At 53.8% G+C, this 20,103-nt stretch overlaps 1 protein-coding gene across 1 annotated transcript in view; it reads right to left on the minus strand.

The window, feature by feature from the left end:
* The window catches only part of CDH3 (cadherin 3), a 28,079-nt gene extending 9,820 nt beyond the window's left edge, over nucleotides 1-18,259 (minus strand). The window contains exons 1-10 of the mRNA XM_084812629.1: nucleotides 18,138-18,259; nucleotides 17,732-17,846; nucleotides 9,324-9,535; nucleotides 6,035-6,181; nucleotides 5,056-5,211; nucleotides 4,759-4,903; nucleotides 3,539-3,714; nucleotides 3,024-3,152; nucleotides 2,240-2,425; nucleotides 1,289-1,533 (exon numbers count right to left, since the gene is read on the minus strand). Coding sequence (XP_084668755.1) covers nucleotides 1,289-1,533; nucleotides 2,240-2,425; nucleotides 3,024-3,152; nucleotides 3,539-3,714; nucleotides 4,759-4,903; nucleotides 5,056-5,211; nucleotides 6,035-6,181; nucleotides 9,324-9,535; nucleotides 17,732-17,846; nucleotides 18,138-18,176 — 1,550 coding nt within the window. The 5' untranslated portion in view covers nucleotides 18,177-18,259. The remainder of the gene's footprint in view (nucleotides 1-1,288; nucleotides 1,534-2,239; nucleotides 2,426-3,023; nucleotides 3,153-3,538; nucleotides 3,715-4,758; nucleotides 4,904-5,055; nucleotides 5,212-6,034; nucleotides 6,182-9,323; nucleotides 9,536-17,731; nucleotides 17,847-18,137) is intronic.
* Nucleotides 18,260-20,103: the final 1,844 nt, after the last annotated feature.

A 20,103-nucleotide genomic window follows, 5' to 3' on the forward strand; every position in this document is an offset into this window, starting at 1 on the left:
TGTGTGCAGTTCCTCCCAGCCCTTTTGGCGGTGCAACTTATCCTACCCTTGATCTTTTCTTTAGACCTGATTGTCACCACGTGTTTAATTTCAGTGTCACATGCTTGCTGTGACACTGAATGCAAAGATAAAACCTTATCTAATGGACTGCCTTCCACCCACACGATTCTGTACGATTATGGACTACAGAAGCCCTCCTAGAGTGCCCGCAAGCAGTGCTGGCATCACGGGCACGTACGGCTGTGCAGCTGCCAAGGGCCCACGCGCCCGCAGGGGCTCGCTGACAAGAGCTCCCTGGCCTTGCTCCTCCTCTTAGCATTGCAGCCTGCATGTGCCCCGCCTCGTGCTCTGGCCCCCACACCAATGGTGGTGAGCAGCAGCAGCAGATGTCACGGCCTCCTTGCTCCCTGGCACTCCGCCTGTCAAGTGAGCGAGCGGGAGCAATGGAGAAAGGAAGGAGGAGCAACAGCAGCTAGTCCAATGGCAGTGGGAAGGCAGATTGACAGAGGGAGGAGCCTACGGAGGGTGTCTTGCCCAAGGGGCCTCCGAAACCTGGCGCTGGCACTGCCTGCAAGTGCCATCAAGTGGGCTGGCAGGCACAAGGGACGGAGCCTTCTCAGTGGTGGCCCTGCTGCTTTGGCACTCCCTTCCTATGGAACTATGGCAGGCCTTCAAAATGTGACTTGAACACATTGGTAGCAGGGGACAGGCTGAAACCAATTTTTATGATGTTAATTCCTGAGACTTGGTGCTTCCTTCTCACACTGGATCCCTGTGTTTTTGTCTATTTAGATGCATCTCAGCTGGATCACCTTTGGTTGCACCTTGCTTTGTGAGGGCTATGCCCTAAGAAGTGGTATCTAAATATTTTAAATACATAAAATAAAAAATATTTTCTGACCAGCTTCTGTTGATCCAAAAGTCTGCATGCCTGTTATGAAACTTAAGACAGTAGAATGCTTTAGTTCTCCTTATATTCTGCAAAGCTTGCATATTCAACCTAAGCTGGTCCATTATGACGTAGCATTTCCCCTGCTCTGCATTTCCAGCATCCAGGTTTCCATTCATTAAGACAGAGCACTGAGTGATGAAGGGCAAACCAGTCGGGTAGTGGGTTCTCAAGAGGTGGAGAAGTCTTGCGGCACCCTGAAGCTGGATTCGCAAGCCTATCAGCCCCATCATCAATCTCTACCCACCTGTCAATGAGCCATTAAGCTGACACAGGGAGCCCGTCCCATGACCCACCCCTGGGGCCGACATCCAGGCACCCAGCAACAGAACGGCTTACGTGATTTTCTGGTGCTGCATCTTGTCTGGGTCTTGAGCCGTGTACGTGGCCACCTCCCGTCCCATCGGGATGTCCTCGGAGACTTCTGCCATCCGGATCGGAGGCACAAAGACCGGCGCCTCATTCACATCCTCCACGTTGATGGTCACAGTTGCAGTGGAAGTTGGGAGCTTCACCACAAAGGGGACCTCGTTGGCCACTGTGACCTGCAACAGGAACTGTTTCTTTGCTTCGAAGTCCAAGCTCTAAAACGGGGAGAAGAAAGAAAAGCAGCAAGTATGCTAGGTGCGCACTGTTGTGGCTGCACTCCGAGAGAGAAAGAGAGAGAAGCAAGCAACATGGAGTCATTGCAACCCCATCCCAAGCAGGGTCCTCCAGGGATATATATATGTATGGCAGACCCTGCTTGGGATGAGGTTTAGGAAACTGCCTTGCTGCAATGACCGGAGATTTCGAAGCTTGAGCATTCCTGCTATTACTCCTTTGGCAGCCAACAACTTGGGAGCTTTCATATTAATCAGCTGCTAGCCATGATGCCTGATCAAGTGCATGGGCAAGTCTACTGAAGGCTTTGAAACCAGATCCAGGGAGGTGTTGCCACCAACTGGGGAGGTCCTTCAGGACAAGTCCGACCTTCATGCATGCCTTGCACCTAAGTGGGCTGAGCCTGACTTGTTCACATAGCCCCAAAATTCCTCCCCAAAAGCCACATTGCCCAAAGATAACCTACTGTATAAGAAAATTCCATACACTGATACTAGTGCCTCTCATCACAAAAGGGTCCATCCTTAAAGGCAGCCCCAAAATAAATTTAAATACAATACAAATAAATCGTTTTCCAGTGGGAAAGTTGGAGGGGCTTTTTGGTTAACGCCAGCTCCCTGCTCCTTTCCCTCTTGCCAATGCACATCTGTGTGCCCCCACGCACATGTGCACAGACACACAACGTACTTTTGCTGTTCTCAAGACACCTTCATTGGTCTCTGGATCAGTCGATATGCTGAAGAAGCCCCCTTCGTTGCCTTGCACAATGGAGTACATGGCCCGCCAAGCGGGAGAGTTGACCTCATCCTTGTCAGTCACGGCCAGCCTCATGACCTCTAGACCCACTTTGTTCTCTGGCACCTCTGCAGAGTACTGAGAGAGGAGTAAGCACCTTATGAGCTGCCTGGTTAGGAATGCACTCCCCCCAATCCCCCCCCCCTTTGCAGGGCATGGGACTGCTGTGCATGTGCTGCAAATCTACCTGCCTGCCCCCAAACCCTCCATTTAATAAGCCCAGGACTAGCTGCTTGCTTGGCAGGAGCGTTCAGCCCCCTGGACCTGTGTGCTGAGGGGCCCCAAGCCTACCAGGGCCTTTGAGGTACCCTGGCTACCAGTTGGGCCCTAAAAAATCTGCAACCAGGAGGATCCAACATAGGGGTGGGCAGAAGGGCAGATCTCAAGATGTTTGGGACTTCAATTCCTGTAAGTTCCTGCCAGCATGGCCAAAGATCAAGAACACTGGGAGTTGAACTCCAAAACATCTGGAGAGCTCCCTTCCATCCACGCCAGATCTAAGACACTCAACCATTCCTACAGCCAAGAGCTGTCCACAGACCTGTTACAGAACTGAAGCATTTGCAAGAGTTACTGTTCTGGCTGCTGCCCCCTCCCTCTGCTGACCACTGGCTCCCCTGTACATGTTTACAGGGAGCTGCCCACCCTCCCACCCCCAAGCCCAAAGAATCATTACCATTTGGTCCTTGAACTCTGGCGCATTGTCATTTGCATCTGCAATTTCTATCACGGCAGTTGCGGAGTTGGTTAACCCAAAGCCATCCAGGTCTGCTGCTTGCAGGATTAGGGTGTATTTGCTCACTCTCTGGAAGAGGCATTCCAGGTAGCATGAAAGATGGACCAAGAAAGGTTCCAGTGAGGGCAGGCGGACCATATTATCCCCCTCAACCCTGTATTGTGCAGACAAAGCCCAACCACACCCAGTGCAAACGTTTTCAACCAAACACACCCCGAGTCTTGGCTTGGGGACTAAATCCGGGAGCCACAAAGCCAACCTCAGGGCCCAGCTCGGCCCCCCGGCCACAGGGCAATGAAGCGTGCAGCATCCTGCGGCTTTCGAAGCCTCCAGAGTGACACCCCGGGCTTAAGCAGCTCTATGAATCCTCCTCTGCCCCTGCTGCGCCTCCCTCGAGGCGGCCTTTAGCCAGGCGGCTCAGCCCCACAGCCTGCTTCCCCAGCCTGGCCACTCACCTCTCGGTCCAGGCCGCTGGCAATCACACTGATAGCCCCTGTTGCCTTGTTGATTGCAAACATCTGTGGGTGGGGCTCCCCAGGCACTTGGCTCACAATGGAGTAGGCAATGACGCCATTGTAGGTTTCTATCGCGTCGTCGGCATCAGTAGCACTGACTTCCATCACCGAGGTCCCTGGGGGCGGGGGGGCGGGCCGCAGAGAGGAGAGAGGGGGGAGGTTGAACATTTGCACGTCCGAAGCTGCCTTATGGAATGTCAGACAAATCAGTCCATCTAGCCCCACATTACCTCCTCTTGAACATGGGGCTCCAACGTCTACCAGACTGCTTTGGAGTTATGGCCCCTGCCCATAGCTTAAAAGATTTAGAACCAGTCTTTGCAGCTGTTCTGCTCAATAGCTCATTTGTTCCACAGGATTCTTTGCCTGGAAAAGTGCTATTGGCCAGGATGGGGAAAAGTCTTTCAGAGATATATTTATTCTGCTACTTCGGAGACTGTGAGACCCAGAGGCATGCAGCGGTGTGTGCGCTTGCTTTTATTTATTTATTTATACGGAAGCGGTGGAATTCAGGATACACTGTGGCAGCCTTCCCCAACCTGGTGCCTTCCAGATGCACTGGACTGCAACTCCCATCATTCCCAGCCAGCATGGCCAATGGCCATACTGGCTGAGAATGTTGGGAGTTGTAGTCCAACGCATCTAGAAGGGCGCGTTAGAGTCGGGGAAGAGCACATTAGGCCACTTCAAGAGGGAGAAGAACTAGGATGCCCACCCCCCTATAATCAGGCATCACTCATGTGTAGCTGAATCTTCACTTCACGGCAGCAGCATAATCCGCTGTAGGTCCTGGCTTGGTTTAGGAAAGTACTGCCTATTGCAAAACTGAATAAGCAAGTAGGATTAATATATGTGTGGAAGGGGAATGGGAATTATTTATTGGGACAGGTGCTTTTCTTTGTTTATTGGAACAACGCTGTCATAGTTCCCAGTCAGGAAGACACTTGTTTCTGAGCTGATGCCAGACCTTTTACACAGCTGGGAAATCCCGTCCGTCCTGGGCCTGGACTGCAAACATGACGAGGCAGCTGAGCCACACCGGGTGACCCGAAGCACGGCCAGCTGTGAGCACGGCCCGATTCAGGCTGCTGGAGCAAGGATGAGGACAGCCCCCCCCCCCACAGTGCCATTGCTTACTCCTTGTCTCCCCCAATCCTTACCAGGTGTCACGCCTTCCAGGACAGACCCTTTAAAGACCTCCTGGGTGAACTGGGGCCTGTTGTCATTTTGATCTGTGACGGTGACTATTATATCCATCGGTTCCTCCACAGGTTTGCCATTCTCAGACACAGCGTGGGATAAAAGCTATAAGGAGAGGAAGATCCATGTTTAAAGCACTCATGTGGTCCAAAACCCCTCCCTTCACTCAATGGTGGGAACAATCCTCCCACCTAAAAGCAGACTACTTCAGGGATGTCCTGCCCTGCCCAGCCCTGAACCAGGGAGGAATTGCTCACGTGGTATTTATCGATGTGCTCTCTGTCCAGCGGCTGCGTCACTTTCATCCAGCCCGTCTCCTTCTCAATGGTGAAGACGCCCTCTGGAGGGGTGTCGGCCCCCTGACCAGTGATGCTGTAGAAGATCTTGGTGTCTTTATCCCTGTTTGATTTGATCTGAGACAAGGAAAGAAAGACAGGAGTGGTTTCCAACAAGGCAGATGTGGCTTTTCCAGAAAGGGCTGCTGGTGCTGGAATGTCAAGAAGCCTTGGCTGGCACAAGTTGCCCATCTGCCCACTATTCCACAGCCATTAGGTGCAGCAGACTTCCCCACCCTGTGAGGGAAGGTTACAACATCTGGGACTGTGTAGCTTGGGAAAAAGGTGAGGGAGGGGAGACGCGAGCGAAGCGTTCAAAATTATGTATGGTATGGAGAAAGTGGACAGGGAGCCATTTTTCTCCTTCTCTCATTATACTAGAACCCAATGAAGCTCAGTTGGTGGGAGATTCATGACAGATAAAAGGAAGGACTCTTCACACAGTTGAACTATGGAACTCACTTCCACAAGACGTAGTGAGGCCACCCATTTGGATAGCTTTAAAAGGGGGTTGGACAAATTCCTGGAGGACAAGGCTATTGATGGCTGCTAGGCCTGATGGCTACCTCCAGTAGCCAAGGCTGTGTGTCTATGTACACCAGTTGCTGGGGAACATGGGTTGTACTTGTGTCCTGCTTGTGGGCTTCCCATTGGGGCAGCTAGTTGGCCACTGTGGGAACAGAATGCTGGGCGAGATGGACCTTTGGTCTCATCCAGCACGGCTCTTGGCACCAGGTTGGGGGAAGGCTGAGGTAGAGGAACAACAACGCCCCCCCCCCCGCTATTTTGCGCCTGACTCTTGCAAGCAACATCTTCTAAGCACACGTCTGCTGGGAATACGCAGCTCCTTATTCGCTGCCAGGCAGGAAGGCTCATGAATGCACACGCAGAGCTGCCCTACCTGGACGAGGTTCTTGGGAAACGGACCCCTCTCATTTTCAGGCACTCTGATGGGAGGGATCACCCAGTCCCTCCTCTGTCTCTTCAAACCAGGCTTTGCCGATGGGAACCACAGCACCTCCGCTTGGTGGGTGGCATCAGGCTCCTCCTGCAAAAAGGGGCCGAGACATTTAGAGTTGCTTCACGTGGGGGGCAGAGGAAGAGCCGCCGTGCCAGTGGCTGAGGGCACCCACCACCAACTGTCACACTCAGCTTTTGACAAGGAAAGCAGGCAGGTCACCGGCCTGCTGGCGGCATGGCCAAGAGGCCAACGGCCTGCAACACGATTGCTGTGAATGGCTCAGGAAGAGCGAAGCAGTGGCGTCCACCGGCCCAGCCCATCCTGCCCTGAGCTGCCCGATAGGGAACGCCTTACACAGTTCTTTCCAGCCCCCTCAGAGAACCAATACCTGCCATCGACAAAGGTCTCTGCAAAAAACAAGAACTAAAACAAGAGAGGGAGCCCGTTTTAATAAGGCTCCCTTGGAAGGCTTTCTAGTCCAGCTCATTGCCTCTGTCAGCCTTCTCCAACCTGGCTCACCCTCCAGATGTTTTGGACTGCAACTCCCAGCATTTCTGACCACTGGCCATGCTGGCTGAGCCTGATGGGAGTTGGAGTCCAAGGCAACTGGAAGGCACTGGGGGGCGTTGGCTTATGGCATAATGAGGGTAGTCTCCACTCCTGCCCTCGTGGCGATGCATGAGAGGCTGCAGCTGGTAGCTCTAGCTGAACTGCTCGATTGCCATGGCTCAGGTCAGAGACTAACCATGGTCTATTGGGACTAAGAACTACAGATGTGAAAGCCAGATAAAAGTCCGCTTGGGGGGAAAGTTTTTTCAACTGAAAACTTGGAATTTGGGGGGAATACTGCGAAAAAAACTATAAAATATTTTCTTAGAATGACTGAATGGTTTTTAAAGAGAGTGTTACTGTGATGTGTGGAAGAAATTGGTCTGTGTTTGGAAATCACTAACATGTGAAAGAGTAGTCTCAATCTGTGCAAACCTCACATTTTCTGAAGTCCAAGAAGATAAAAATGATGGCACAGATTCAGACTGAGAAGTTATTGTTTCAGAACTGATTCTGATTAGAGACTTGTGATGGTAGCACTTTCCAAGGATATGTATATTGGTTAAATGTGACTAATTTTGTCCACAACTAATATGCCATAACGTGCATATGATGGTATAACACTATGTTAAAAGTTCAATGTTATTTTAACTTTAACTCAATATCCAAAAATGCTGTAGGTTGCGGAATGTATGAGACTGTTTCTGTCTTAATAAAACACTTCCTTTTGTTTACTGAACAATTCATGGTTTCTATTTTCAACTTTTTTCCTTGCTCAGATAACAAAAACGAAGAGACATGCGCTTAGGTAGTAGATGATGCAGCAGTTTGCAGCTCTGGTCTTGGGTATATCTACAATTTTGCTTGTATAAATCCAATACATTCATGCTTTAAAATTCCATAGATATGCCGAATAGTACAATTTTATAGCTAAGTGACTTCAGGAAAGTATTGCATATAGTTCCATTTCCCCCAAAATTTCTCCTGAAAAATCCTGGGAAAAAAGTGCTCTCCATGGCTTCAACATTTCTGGAAATTTGACATCCTACAAGCACCAGCATTGTGCTTGCCTGTTCCTTCATCCCCTCCTCTGATGTATCATAATGGAAAACTTCTGGGATTTGTTCAACCAATTTCCAGTTACTTCCAAACCAGGAAACTATAGTTTAATCCCATTAACAAACCAGGACATGAAACTAGGATCAGGTTCTGGAGTGACTTTACAGAGAAGGTAACTCCCTAAATCAGCCTCCTCCAACCGGATGCCCTCCAGATGTGTTGGACTACAATTTCCAGAATCCCCAGGGCAGTTATGCTGGGAGTTGTAGCCCAACATAACCAGAGGGCTAGTGATGCAGCTAAGTCATTTTAGACCCTGAACACAATGGTTTTATGGGGCCCCCTTTACCCAGCCATGTGTATTACTTCAGCTGTGAAGCACACAATTACAACTTCTTTCCCTCCCGCCGTTCCCTGCTTCACAGCTGCACCTACTTTCTTGATATATTAGAACAACAAAAGTGTTTGCCAGCCGCGACTCAAAAGGAATACTCTGAGCACATACGTGCAGTTTTGCATTCTGGGGTTGGACTTGATGGTCTTAAAGGCCCCTTCCAACCCTACTATTCTATGACCGTTCTATGATTTTGAACTCCCTTAAACAATAGCACCATCCTGATGCCTTCATCGTCTGCTGCTCTCTGGGGAGTCACTAAGGGGAGGAGGTGGCTTGGCTACGGAGCCCTGGACTTCATCCCCAAGGTCTGGCCCTAGCCAAGCCACTCTGGAGAGCATAGGGTTGGGGAAAGCAGTCCTCAAGATGAGAACTCTTATGACCCAGAGACTTCATCTGAGACCGCAAAATCCATCTGTTCTGTGCCAAGTCATGAGTTAAGGGACATGAATATACACAATTAAAATGGTTTAATTATAAAAAGTGCAAATTTAAAAACATGTAACTTAAGATGTATGTGTCAGGATATGCACATAAAAACTTCAGCTGTTCTTTCTTTTAAAACCATAGTATAAAATCGTTAAAAACTACTAACGACCTCTTTGTAGTTTTTAGGGTGTGTGTGTGTGTATATATATAAATAAATAATATCTTTTAAACATGCACATTGTCATATGGGTCTCTACATTGCTACAATATTTTACCATTGTAGCATTTAGGTTTTATATACTCAAGTTTTTACTTGTATATCATCACAGGTATGTCTCTGTTACGATGTTTTTAACATTTGCCCTTTCTAATATTAAACAATCTTGGTGGTGTACATTCATGTCCCTTAACTCAGGATTTTGTTAACTGTGTATATTCTGAAGGACCGGTTTTGCTTTGCTGTACATGACTTGGCACAGCTGCAGTGACGTCAAGTTTCTCTTGGTCCCTGCGAGACGGGGGCTCAGCCGTTGGTGGCACAAGAATTGCCGATAGGAGCAGCGGCAGCAAAGCCAGAGCTCAGAGGCTGTGGGGAGAGCCAGAGCTATTTTGGCGGCAGGAAGAGTCTCCCTCTGTGCCGCAAGGGAGCCCCTGCTCGGAGAGGCGTCCCCCACCTGCAGGGAAGCTGCCCGCCCCACCTGCAGAGTTTCCACCGCAACCGCCTACCGAGGCACAACGGTTGCCATGGTGCCTGCCACCTGTGCTCCCGGGAGGCCTGCCAGCTGCCCGGCATGTTACCTTTGAAGAAGGGAGGCCTCTGCTCTGCACAGTGACCGAGGCGGAGGATTTGGAGCCCGTAGAATCGCAGGCATGCACAGCGAAGGTCCTCTCCTGGCCACGCAGCTGCGTGTGGTGCCGCACCAAAACGGTGCCATCGGCCAGCACCCAGAAGTGCTCGTCCTCCGTCTCATAGGCGGCCAGCTTCCGCCCATGGCAGTCTGCAAACTGAACTGGGGCGGGGAGATGGGGGGAAGAGGGAGAGCAGCACATTAGCAGAGGCCTGGCTCTTGGCCTTGCAGGGACAGGCTCCGAGAAACATTTTAACCCTTATCCCAGAGAAGAGATTTAAGTTGGTATGCTGTTGAAAAAAATCTGCTGCTCACTGCCCACGTTATTGAGACGCCCCTGAACATGTTGATCTGGGCGAGCCAACCTTTGGCCTACCCCGGCACATGTGTGAACAAGCTTCCTAACTGAGGACCTGGAGAAGAGAGCAACTGGAATGTGCCCTTGGTAAGCAGTCAGCCAGGACGCCCTGAATCTCTCCCTTGGATTCAAGATAGCATCTTGTGATGGGAGGCATCCTGTTTGCCTTTTAATGGATTGGCATTAAGAGCTCTTGAATTGCTTACACAGCAGAGATAGGAATAGCGTGCGCGCGTGTGTGTGTGTGGGGGGAGCTTTAATGGCCCAGTCAGAGCAATCTAGGCCCAGTCCTGACTGATGGGGGATCTCCGCTTGCCTAGCGTAGCAAGGAGCCAAGTCCTCCATATGTGCCAGATCAGATCCCACAGTCTGGTCCTGCAAACAGAAGCCTGCCGCTGCTTAAGCAAACTCTGCCGGGGGATTCCTTGTTGCTCAGGACCTGGCTGTGGTGCCAGGGCCTCTGCAGGGCTGTGCCCTGCCCAGCCACACAGCAGGCCCCCGTGTCCTCATCTGATCATCTGGATTTTTCCAATGCAAAAACCAGCCGCCCACAGCCCCATCTCACTCCCTGTCCTGGCCTTAAATTCCTGCAGCTCAGAACACGGGGGTAGCACCCCTCAACAGACCAGACAGGTGGGGAGGTGGCATTGGCAGCCCCTCCAGCTCCAGGCGAGTTCACAAGTCTGACAATCCGGCCAACAGGAGAACAAAGCAAACTGGGCACTGCCTGAGGCCACTGGCCACGCTGGCTGTTGATGGCTGGGGCTGTAACCCGGTACATCTGGAGGGCACCACAAAGAGAATGAAGAAGCAGATAGGGGCTCGGGAGGCTCTGGTGGGGTGAGAAGGTGCATATCCCAAACTTATCACATCCTGTCCCAAAGGCTCTTGGGGCACAACCCTATGCACATTTAGACAAAAGAAAAGCCAACGACTCCCAGCATGCCCCAGCCAGTCACGATGGCAAGGGCATGCTTGGAACCACAGGGCTCATTTCTATCTAAACATGCGCTGGACTGTGCCCTTAGTGGGTTAAGCTAAGGACAGATCCAGCTACCCCCAAAAACACACATTACAAGCCTACCCTAGCATTTAGAATGTTCTGGGTTCCGACCCTACACAACAGACACACAACAGGAGTGGCCAATAAGACCAGCTGCACACCGTAAGCACTCCGAAATGCATTCCCCCATCACCAGCATCTCGCTCAGCCCAGCAACGCACCCCCACCCTTATCTGTCACCTTGCTTGGAATGCTGGCAGACAGGACAATGCGGCTTGGGGGGCCCCCAGTATAAGGCTCATCCTGCCCTCTAACAAATCTTGCAGATACAGGAAGCTCCGTGTCAACAGTGCAGCCAGCCAGAACAGTTCCAAACAGCTGAGACCTTGGCCTGGGATGTGGGAGATGATGCCTTGCCACCAGGGAAGTGCAGGCATCATTTAAAGAGGGATGCATCTCCTGATACTTTCCAGAAATGCCCCAAGTAGCTCTCGTTGGCTCTTTATAGCCCCTGTTGTTGGTAACGCAGCTTTGAGTCAGCAGCCACAGAAAGGAGGGGTGATTCGAAGCCGCTTTTGGGGAGTCCTGCATGGCCCATTTCCTGCCACATTCGGCACCCAAGGCTGTCTTTTCGCAAGCCTTGTGCCGAGGAAGGAGCCAAACCTCAACGCTCAGGGGCATGAAATGGAGCTGGCTAGCATCGCCAGGAGTTGGCACGGCCAGACCCAGGGGTCTTCTGCAAGTCTACCTGTGCCAAAGAAAGGACCGGCTCTATTGCACACTTCCCCAACCTGGTGCCCTCCATTGTTTTGAATTACAATGTCCAGCTTCCCTGACCATTGGCCATGCTGGCTGGGGCTCATGGGAGTCCAAGTCCAAACCCCCTGGTGGGCAGCAGATTGGGGAAGGCTGCTGTGGACCCTCCCACTCATTGTGGCCCCTTATGACGTCTGGAGGAAAACCATCAAAATGGGTATGCAAGAGGGACACGCGGGCTCTCGCTCATGCCCCAGCCTGTGGTGTAAGGCTCGTGGGCCCCCACCCCCGCAAGCACAAAGCCTGTGAGAAGGGCAGGCTCCACACAGCCTTGGCTGCCAGATGTGAGAAGAGATGGGGAGGAGCAGTAGCCATTATTCCAAGGGGTGCCTTGGAGTTTTGGGGCTACAAGATGGAAGGCGCAGCCCCTCCCTACACCATCGGCAGCTGCACTGTGGCAAACTTGGGAGTGCAGGCGCTCATCGTAACAATCCCCAGAGCCCCACCCCCAAGGAGAGTCCAAAAATACAGGCAGCTGCATGGACCCCTGTGTGGGTTTGGATTATAGAACTCCACTGCAGGTCTTCTGTAATGCTAAGGGCTCTTACTCACCCATTCAAGACCAAGCCACCCCCCCTCCCAAAACTTTGCATTACAACAGGGATCGCTCACACCACCACATTGTTGCTGGGAAAATCCACTTCCCTCCAGCTACTGTGAGGATGGCAGGTACGAAATAACAGGGAAGCCTGAGGTACGGGGGTGGGGTGGGGAGTCATAATCCCCTCTGATAAAAAAGTCCAGGTGCTTCAACCCCGTGAGCTCCACCACTGACCATTGGTGGCATTTTCTCCTCCGCCTACAAGCAGAGAAGGACAAAAGCAGAGTGCCCCTGACTCAACATCTGACAAAGCCCATGGAAGCTTATGCCACAATAAGTCTGTTAAGTCTTCAACGGGCTGCAAAACTTGTTTTTGCTACAACAAAAACCCACAACTCCCCCTCTAGAATGATGCTCTGAATAATAGAATACCTGAGGGTATTAGTGACGGCATCAGCAATTTTTGATTTTTTAGTGCATTAATCCCACTGTTGTTGACAACCCCTGTTGGGAGGGTGTGAGCAGCCCACAGTAATTAGCAGCTGCGGAACAACCCTGGGGCACCAGAGAAGGCTTCCAAGAGCCAAAGGGCTGCTCAGGCCCACTGAAAAGAGCATCCAAAGCCATGGCTGAAAGGAGACATGGCTGAGCGAGGCAACGGCTCTCCTGGACGCGACAGCGAGTCGCGTGCTGCAAGAGAACCTCCACACCAGCGCAGCAGGCGCAACCAACACCGACCCTGCTGTGATGTCGAGAGTGCTGAAGAGTCTCCTTCCATAGACACTTGACTGAACCCTAAGGCTTTTCTCTGGGCGCCCCTGCCAGAGGAGCTGAAGTGGGTGGCTAGTAAGAAACGGACTTTTCAGTGGTGCCCCCCCTTGTAGAACGCCTACACCCCCTCCCACCGAGAGGCTCACCTGGCACCTACGTTGTGGTCTTCTCGGCACCAGTGAAGACCTTTCCATTCTCCCAGGCTTTTTAGTCCTTTCGTTTAATTGCTGCTGGCTTTTGCCTGCATTTTACTCCATTTTAAAAGTAAGGTTTTTCTATTATGTTTTACTGCATTATTGTATTTTATGGTCTGAAGATTTGTTTTATGAACCATCCACAGCACTTTGGTTATTGGGTGGTATAGAATTGTAACAAATCAAGAAACAAAAATGGGTCTCCAAACAGCCCCGAAATGAAGAGCGAGGTCTCTCTGCAGTCTTCAGGACCACCTCCCCCACTGCACTATCATGACCAGCTGAGGCTGCTTCTCCCCCAACCCTGCTCCTGCTCTTGGATTTGTGGCTGTGGACGTGCAGCAAAACGCACAGAAGCGTGCCCTGCTCTTTTGCACAAGGACCAGAGTTTAGGCTGGAGAGAACAGACTCCTCCAACACCAAACACATCAACCACAGAAAAGGTTTGGAGGTCAAAGCCATCTCGGTCTATCTCCGGGCTCTCATCACTTAGGGGAATCTGAAGGGTTGCACAGCCATTAGCAGAGCCCATCACAGCCAACAGAACACCCATATTCCATTACTGGAAACAGCTTCCTTCCTGCCTTCCCCAGGAGGTTTTGCCAACAGCGCAGAGAAACAGGGAGGTTACCATACAACAGGCAGCTCCTAATGGATGCAAGAGGCAATAATGCACGAGAGAACGGGAGCTGGCACCACGGCCCTTGGGTCCTCCAAAGAGCACACCCCGGGGCCAGGAGAGGCAGCATGGGACCTCACCACAGATCGTGACCTGTCCCTGCACCATTATCCAGCCTTTGAGGAAAGTGGGACTGGCCGACTCATCCCAGCCTAGTCACCCCCCAATAAAAATGGAGAAGGGAGCCTCTCATCCCCTTAAATGTCACCACAGTTCTGCACTGGTGCTCCAGTCCCGACCCTCAAGTCAGAGGTGGAGCCAGGAGGGCTGTGGGTCTCTCTTGCTGCAGCCCCACAGTAGGAGGGCAGAGCACCACGGGGGGGTGGGGAAGGAACGCCCCTTTGGAGCGCCAGAGGCCCAGGCTGCTGCAGCTGGACATCCAAAGGGCGAACACGGTGCGGGGGCCTCCCCTGCTCTCTGCTTCCAGCAGCAAGCAGAACTGGCCCATTTAAGAGCAGAGAACAGTGGGACAGAGCTGCACCGCCCCACCTTTCCCTCCCCTCACTCCAGCATGCCTGGAATTCGAGGCAGCCCCTGGTGCTGACAACCTTATCTCAAGGCCCCTCCATTGCAGAGGTCAAGCTGTGCAAGAGGTGAGGAGAGCGCACACAGCGCCTGCTGGGGCTACAGAGGATTAAACCCTCCCTAGGCCACTCAGCAAACACACTAGGCACAGAGGATTAAACCCTCCCTAGGCCACTCAGCAAACACACTAGGCACGTTCGAGGGGGAGCGCAAAGCAGCGCTGTGCTGCCAAGGCCGCTCCCACAGAGGACAGTGGCTGGCTGCACTGGCTGGACACAGGGAACAGCTCAAGAGGGGCTGCAAGACCCCTCGGACAGCTCAGCACAAAAGCTTTGCTAGAACTATGACAAGAGAAAATGCTGCAGGAATTTCAAGAGAGCCCACTTCCAACAGCCAGAGGAGTTCCTATGCTAGAGGCTACTTCAAAACAGCATTACATCTGTGCAAAAAACACAGTGGCAGTTAATCTTTGAAACAGAGAGGTGGGGGGACTCAAGGCTGCGCTGACTGGCTAAGAAGCCACACTCCTTAATCGCAAATGCACATGCGATAATGGTTTAGTGGGAATGAAGATGCACTCTGCACATGAATGAAAGCTCAGGTTACTTTCTATGTACCACAGCCAAACTCCAGCTTTAAGTCACACCTCAGGCATGGATAAAGGGACATTCTTCCCTGATTGCACATGCCTTGCTTGCTCACTGCATATCGCACCATCTGGGTAACAGACAAGTTTAGGTGCTGTAGCTTTCTCTCTCACTGACGTTTCAGAGACTCCTGCTAGCAAAAAGCAATGAAATCACACTGAGGCACCTGAATGATTTCCCTGGTGCAGCAGGGAAAGAGATCTTCTCTAGGGGCGGAGGGAGCCAGGATTTCCCCCTAGCTCCGGAGCACTGAGCTGGCAGAGAATCCTGGAAATCTTCAGTTCCTTACCAGGGTGGGAGGGGACATCAAAAGCAGTTCCATGAATGGGAAACTGGGGCTGGAGAGGCCTCCCCTCTCGCCAGACAATGTGGGAAGTCCCACATTCTGACTGCAAAGACAGACATTTGTGTTGCAAGGATTTTAATTGGCTTTGGGTACAAGCCAGCAAACCTTCCGTGCAGGTTGGATTGGATCATGGCTGGGTGAACAGGCCACTTTCAAACACTGAAAAGGTCTTGCTGAGCAAGGGTGGCCAGATCTTGTGCCAGAACTTTTGAATTTTGAACCACTCATTCCACGGCTTTTATTCCCAAACCCTGAGGCAGGTGGAAAGAATTCCATTTGGGGAGGGCGCAGGGAGAAGAGCTGGTGGGTCTTTTGCAACAGGAGGGGCAGTTCTGGGAGACTGAAGTTGCTGGCACAGAGAGAGTTAAACGGATTCCTGCTCCTGGCAGGGGTGATGGAGGAAGGAGACAGACCAGCCTCTGTTCCATACACAATGTGCCTATTTCACAAAACAACCAGTGACATTTGCAGGCAGTTAGGATGCCAGCTGGAGGAGGGGCAGCACCACAGTTAGCAGACCAGACCCCAGGAAACAGGGAGGAAAAGAGAACAGTGGCCACCTGCACACGGTGGGGAGTGGGTGGGTCAGGAGGTTTCTGCGGTGGCTGCTGGGGACCTATCATGGGACTACGAAAGAACAAGACATTCTTACTCACCGACAAGTTGGTCTGTGGAGGAGCCCAGCACGTGGGACGCCTGCGGGCCCAGCAGCTGCCTGATACCCACCTACTGCCCCCACGCCAGGCATTCAAGAGGGGCTCAGAAGACCAGCCTCTTAGGATGACATGACGGCTTCACCCAGAAGTGCCACCCTGTACTGAGAGCCAGGTGTGGTGGAGTGGCTGAGAGCAGGGGTGGGCACCCAGTTCATGGTCTCCTAGCAAGATCTGCAGCCAGGAGGATTAGAATCCAAGCCTCCGCTGTCCAAGCCCTCTACTCTCTACACCAAGGGTGGGCAACTTGTGGCATTCCATATGCTTTGGCCTACAACTCCCATCCGCCCATACCAGCACAGCCAATGGGGAGGGGACTTGTAGGCCACGCGTTGCCCACCCACGTTTTGAGGGTCAAACCAGAACCGGTGAGAGCCGAGTTCAAATCCCCATGCAGCTGCAACACTCACTGGGTGACCTTGGACTGGCCACATTCTCTCTTCCTCATGAGGCTGTAGGGAAGATCAGTGGAGTGGGGGCGCAGTCACATGCGCCACTCTGAGATCCCTGTGATAGTTAGACCAGCAGCAATGACAAACGATGATGCTGCCAGTAACCCTCCATCACCCCCACCGATGTAGCAAAATCCACCACATCCCCCAGCTCCAGACCCACGACCAGCCCTAACAGTTGGCAAATGGCAATGAAGTTGTTTTCAGGCAGTGGAATTGGGGGTCCCACCAAAGAGCAGAAAATAACCGTCAATGTTTTTAATGGGGCGTGCGCATCATTTGTTTTCTTCCCCTCCTTGCCTAGAAACCCCCCCCACACACACACACACCCCATGATGAGGTCAGCTGGGCAGAGGAGCAACTGTCCAGGCCTTGCACACCAAATGGATGAAGAGCTGAACTGGGGGAGGGGGGGAGGGGCAACCGGGCAAACTAAGCCTTGGAGACGAAGTCTTAAGAGAGAGAGCGGGTGCGCATGAGCGCACAAGCACCAGCAAGTTCAGTCATGCTGGGATTTGAACTCGGGTCATGATGCAAAGATGCATGCCAAAGGCCGGGGAAGGCAGCGGGGCTGTGTCACGGAGGATGGCGACAGAGATCGGGAGCCCTTTGCCTCAAATTCCATGCCCCCAACTTGGCCCCTTCACGAGCCACCGCTCAACACTCCCTGACACGCTGCTGGCCCGGGGCAAGGGGTGGGGCGGGCGCATAGCTCCCCCCACCCCCACCAGGGGGCTCACCCGGACGCCCTTCTGCGGCCCATTGGCCAACCCTTAGCAGGTACAAGGGCCGCGCACAAAGGGGGCGGGGGAGGCTGCGCCCCAGGGCGCCCCTTCCAAAAGGCCACGCGGCCGGCGGCGGCGCCGCACCCGCGGAACGCGCGCAGGCAGAAAGGGCGGCGGCAGGCGCCGGCCCAGGGCGCAGACCGGGGGGCGCTAATCAGCCCCGCGCCAGTCTGCAACGGCGGCCCTCTGGCGCCCAGCCGCCCGCCGCATTTCGGGGCGGCGGCGGCGCAGGGCTGTGCCGACGGAGCTCGGTCAGAACTTTCGTCCCGAGGAGGCCGCGCTACAGGGAAGCGAGGAGACGACCAGGCCCGGGCCGGAGACAGACCCCCGGAACAAGCGCCGAGCGGGCGACAACGCCAAGCTTACTAAACCGCCGCCCAGGAGCCACGGGGCGGGCTCGGCTCAGACGGAAACGCGAACACGTGCAATCGCGGCCCCGCCGAGGAAGCCCCGCAGCATTCTCTGGCCGCCCCCTCCCCGCTTTGGGCCAGGCTCCAGGAGACACGGCCCGGCCCGCCCCGCCGTTACCTTGGCCCAAAACCTGGCCCCGGGGCAGGTCTCCGTCGGGCACCGTGAAGATGAAGCGCTCCGAGACGAGGCCAGCGGGACAAGGACTCGTCGGGCTCCCGAGCAGAGCACCCACCTGAGAAGCAAACACGTGGTGGAGGGGGCAAACTCCCGAAGCCCCCCCAACCCATCGCTGCCGCGCCCAGAGAAACGGAGAGGGGCGGCGCGGGCCGCGAGCCTCGCCCCCCGCCTCGGAGCAGGCGGGCGGGCAGCCCCCCCCAAGGGGGGACGCTGCGGCGCCGGCGGGGCGGGGAGCGGGGGGGCGCGCAACACACCTCCTCCCCAGCGCCCGGCGGGGCTCCTCCCCAGCGCCCGGCGGGGAGCGCCGTTTCCCGGGCCGCGCGCTCGCCCCCCCGGCGGCGCTCACCTGGAGCAGCAGCAGCAGCGGGCTCCGCCGCAGGGCCATCGCCGCGGCCGGGAGGCGCCGTCGGGAGAGGGTCCGCCCGCGAGCCGCTCTTGCGCTGCGCGAAGGCGCCCCGCCCGCGCCTCGCTCCGCCCGCCCCGCCGGGCGCCTTTAAAGCCGCCGCGCCAGGTGAGCGCGGGCGGGGCCTCTTCCGCTGGCCGCCTCCCTCGCGGGGGCGGGGGCGCAGGTCTTGCAAGCCCGGGCGGGTCGTCCCATGCGTTGCGAAGGCGGGGCACCTCCCCGCCCCCCCGGTCTGCGCGGGAAGCCTCGCCCCCCCTGCTCGCCTCGCCCGCCCCGCCCCGCCTCGCCTTTGGCTTTCTCCTTGGTGCGTCGCTCAGCCCCTCCCCGCCGCGCGTCAATTTTCTACGTGGAAGAGCCCCCGCACCCGCGCAGGCTTCCGTCAGCGCTCCCCCCTTCCCCGGTGCAGTCTCCAGGAGTCGACCTGGCCCAGCCCGTCCCCCAAACCCCCATCGGAGCCCGGCTGGGCGCGGCCTTCTCTCCACCCAGCGCTCGAGTGCAATTATCCCCCCCCCCCCCGGTGTTCCATCCTGGCCCTCCCGGCGCCCGAGGGAATCCCTCCCTGGACGCGGCGGCGCTTCCTTGAAGTCTTCTGGTGGGACCCCCTCGCTTCTCCGCACTGCACCAGCCGAGAGCTGGAAGGAGCGAGCCTGTTTGTAGGGTGTCGACAGAGGAGCCCCCGGGGAGAGGAACCCGCCTGGCCACGTGGGCGCGGGGCCTACATTTTCACGGTTCTCTGTGAAAACGGAGAAGCGGGAAGCGGGGGTTGAGTTTCCCTAAAGTTACACCCCCTCTGAACTGGAAACTCACCTTCCCCACTGTATGCTTGTTGAGGCTGTGCAAGTGCACCCCAAGGAGGAAAGTGGTCTTTAGACATGCGCAGAGGCCTATCTTCCTTTCACCTATGATAATTTCCCACCGATAACTTTTATTTATTTATTTATTCATTTCATTTCTATACCGCCCAATAGCCGAAGCTCTCTGTTGTTGGTTTAGAAAAAAGTTTGTTGGTTTAGAAAAAAGTTGTTTGGGGGCAGGGACATGGTAGGAGTGTATAAAATTATGAACGATGTGCGGAAACTAGATAAAGAAACATCTTTCTCCTTCCCTCATAATACTTGGAGCTCAGGATCATCCAATAAAGTTTTATTGGTCCACTTCAGCAAAAAGGTATTGCTATTTCATGTGGTGTGAAATTAACACATGGAACTCACTGCCACAAGATGGGATGATGGACACAGATTAAGATGGCTTTAAAGGGGGATTGGATGAACTCGTGGAGGAGGAAGAAAAGCCTGGTCCATGTCTACAAGTCATGAGGGATGAATGGAACTTCCAGATTCAGAAGCAGCCAACCACTGAATGCCCATTGCCAAGGAGAGAAAGGGAGAGGGGCCTTTCTTTAAAAGGGGATGGGAGGAATTCATGGAGGGGAAGCCCTTCTTGCTGTTCTTCTGGAGCCAGGGCTGCTTCCAGCTCCCAGTGACCTGTGGTGGGGGTCCTCCTGGCCTTACCTGCCATTTTAATTTCCCAGAAATTATTCCCGGAATGATCAATCTTATTTAGGGGCACTGTGGAGAATTAAATGGTGAGCAGACCCTGCCCCCTTCAGCAAAGGAGATGGTTACATTATCATGGTGCTGGAGCTTGAGCACCTCAATGACGTCATGAGCTAAACCGTCAAGGGACACCCAAGACGGGAAGGTCATGGCAGAGAGGTCAGACTAAATACAGTCAAGGTCTCCTTGGAGGCCTCTCTCAGTCTAATCCAGTAGCCAAGTCCAGACACAGACAAAGGATTCTTTTCAAAGCTTTATTCCTCTTTTACAACTTAACAACTCTACTGTTAGCAACTAGATATGAGCAGCAGAGTGCCTGTGCCCTAAGTTGGAACAGTTGGTCCCCGTTTGAA

The sequence above is a fragment of the Heloderma suspectum genome, chromosome 8, assembly GCF_057233095.1.
Source record: "Heloderma suspectum isolate Gila_16-S chromosome 8, 16-S_ref, whole genome shotgun sequence".
Classification (NCBI taxonomy): Eukaryota; Metazoa; Chordata; class Lepidosauria; order Squamata; family Helodermatidae; genus Heloderma; species Heloderma suspectum.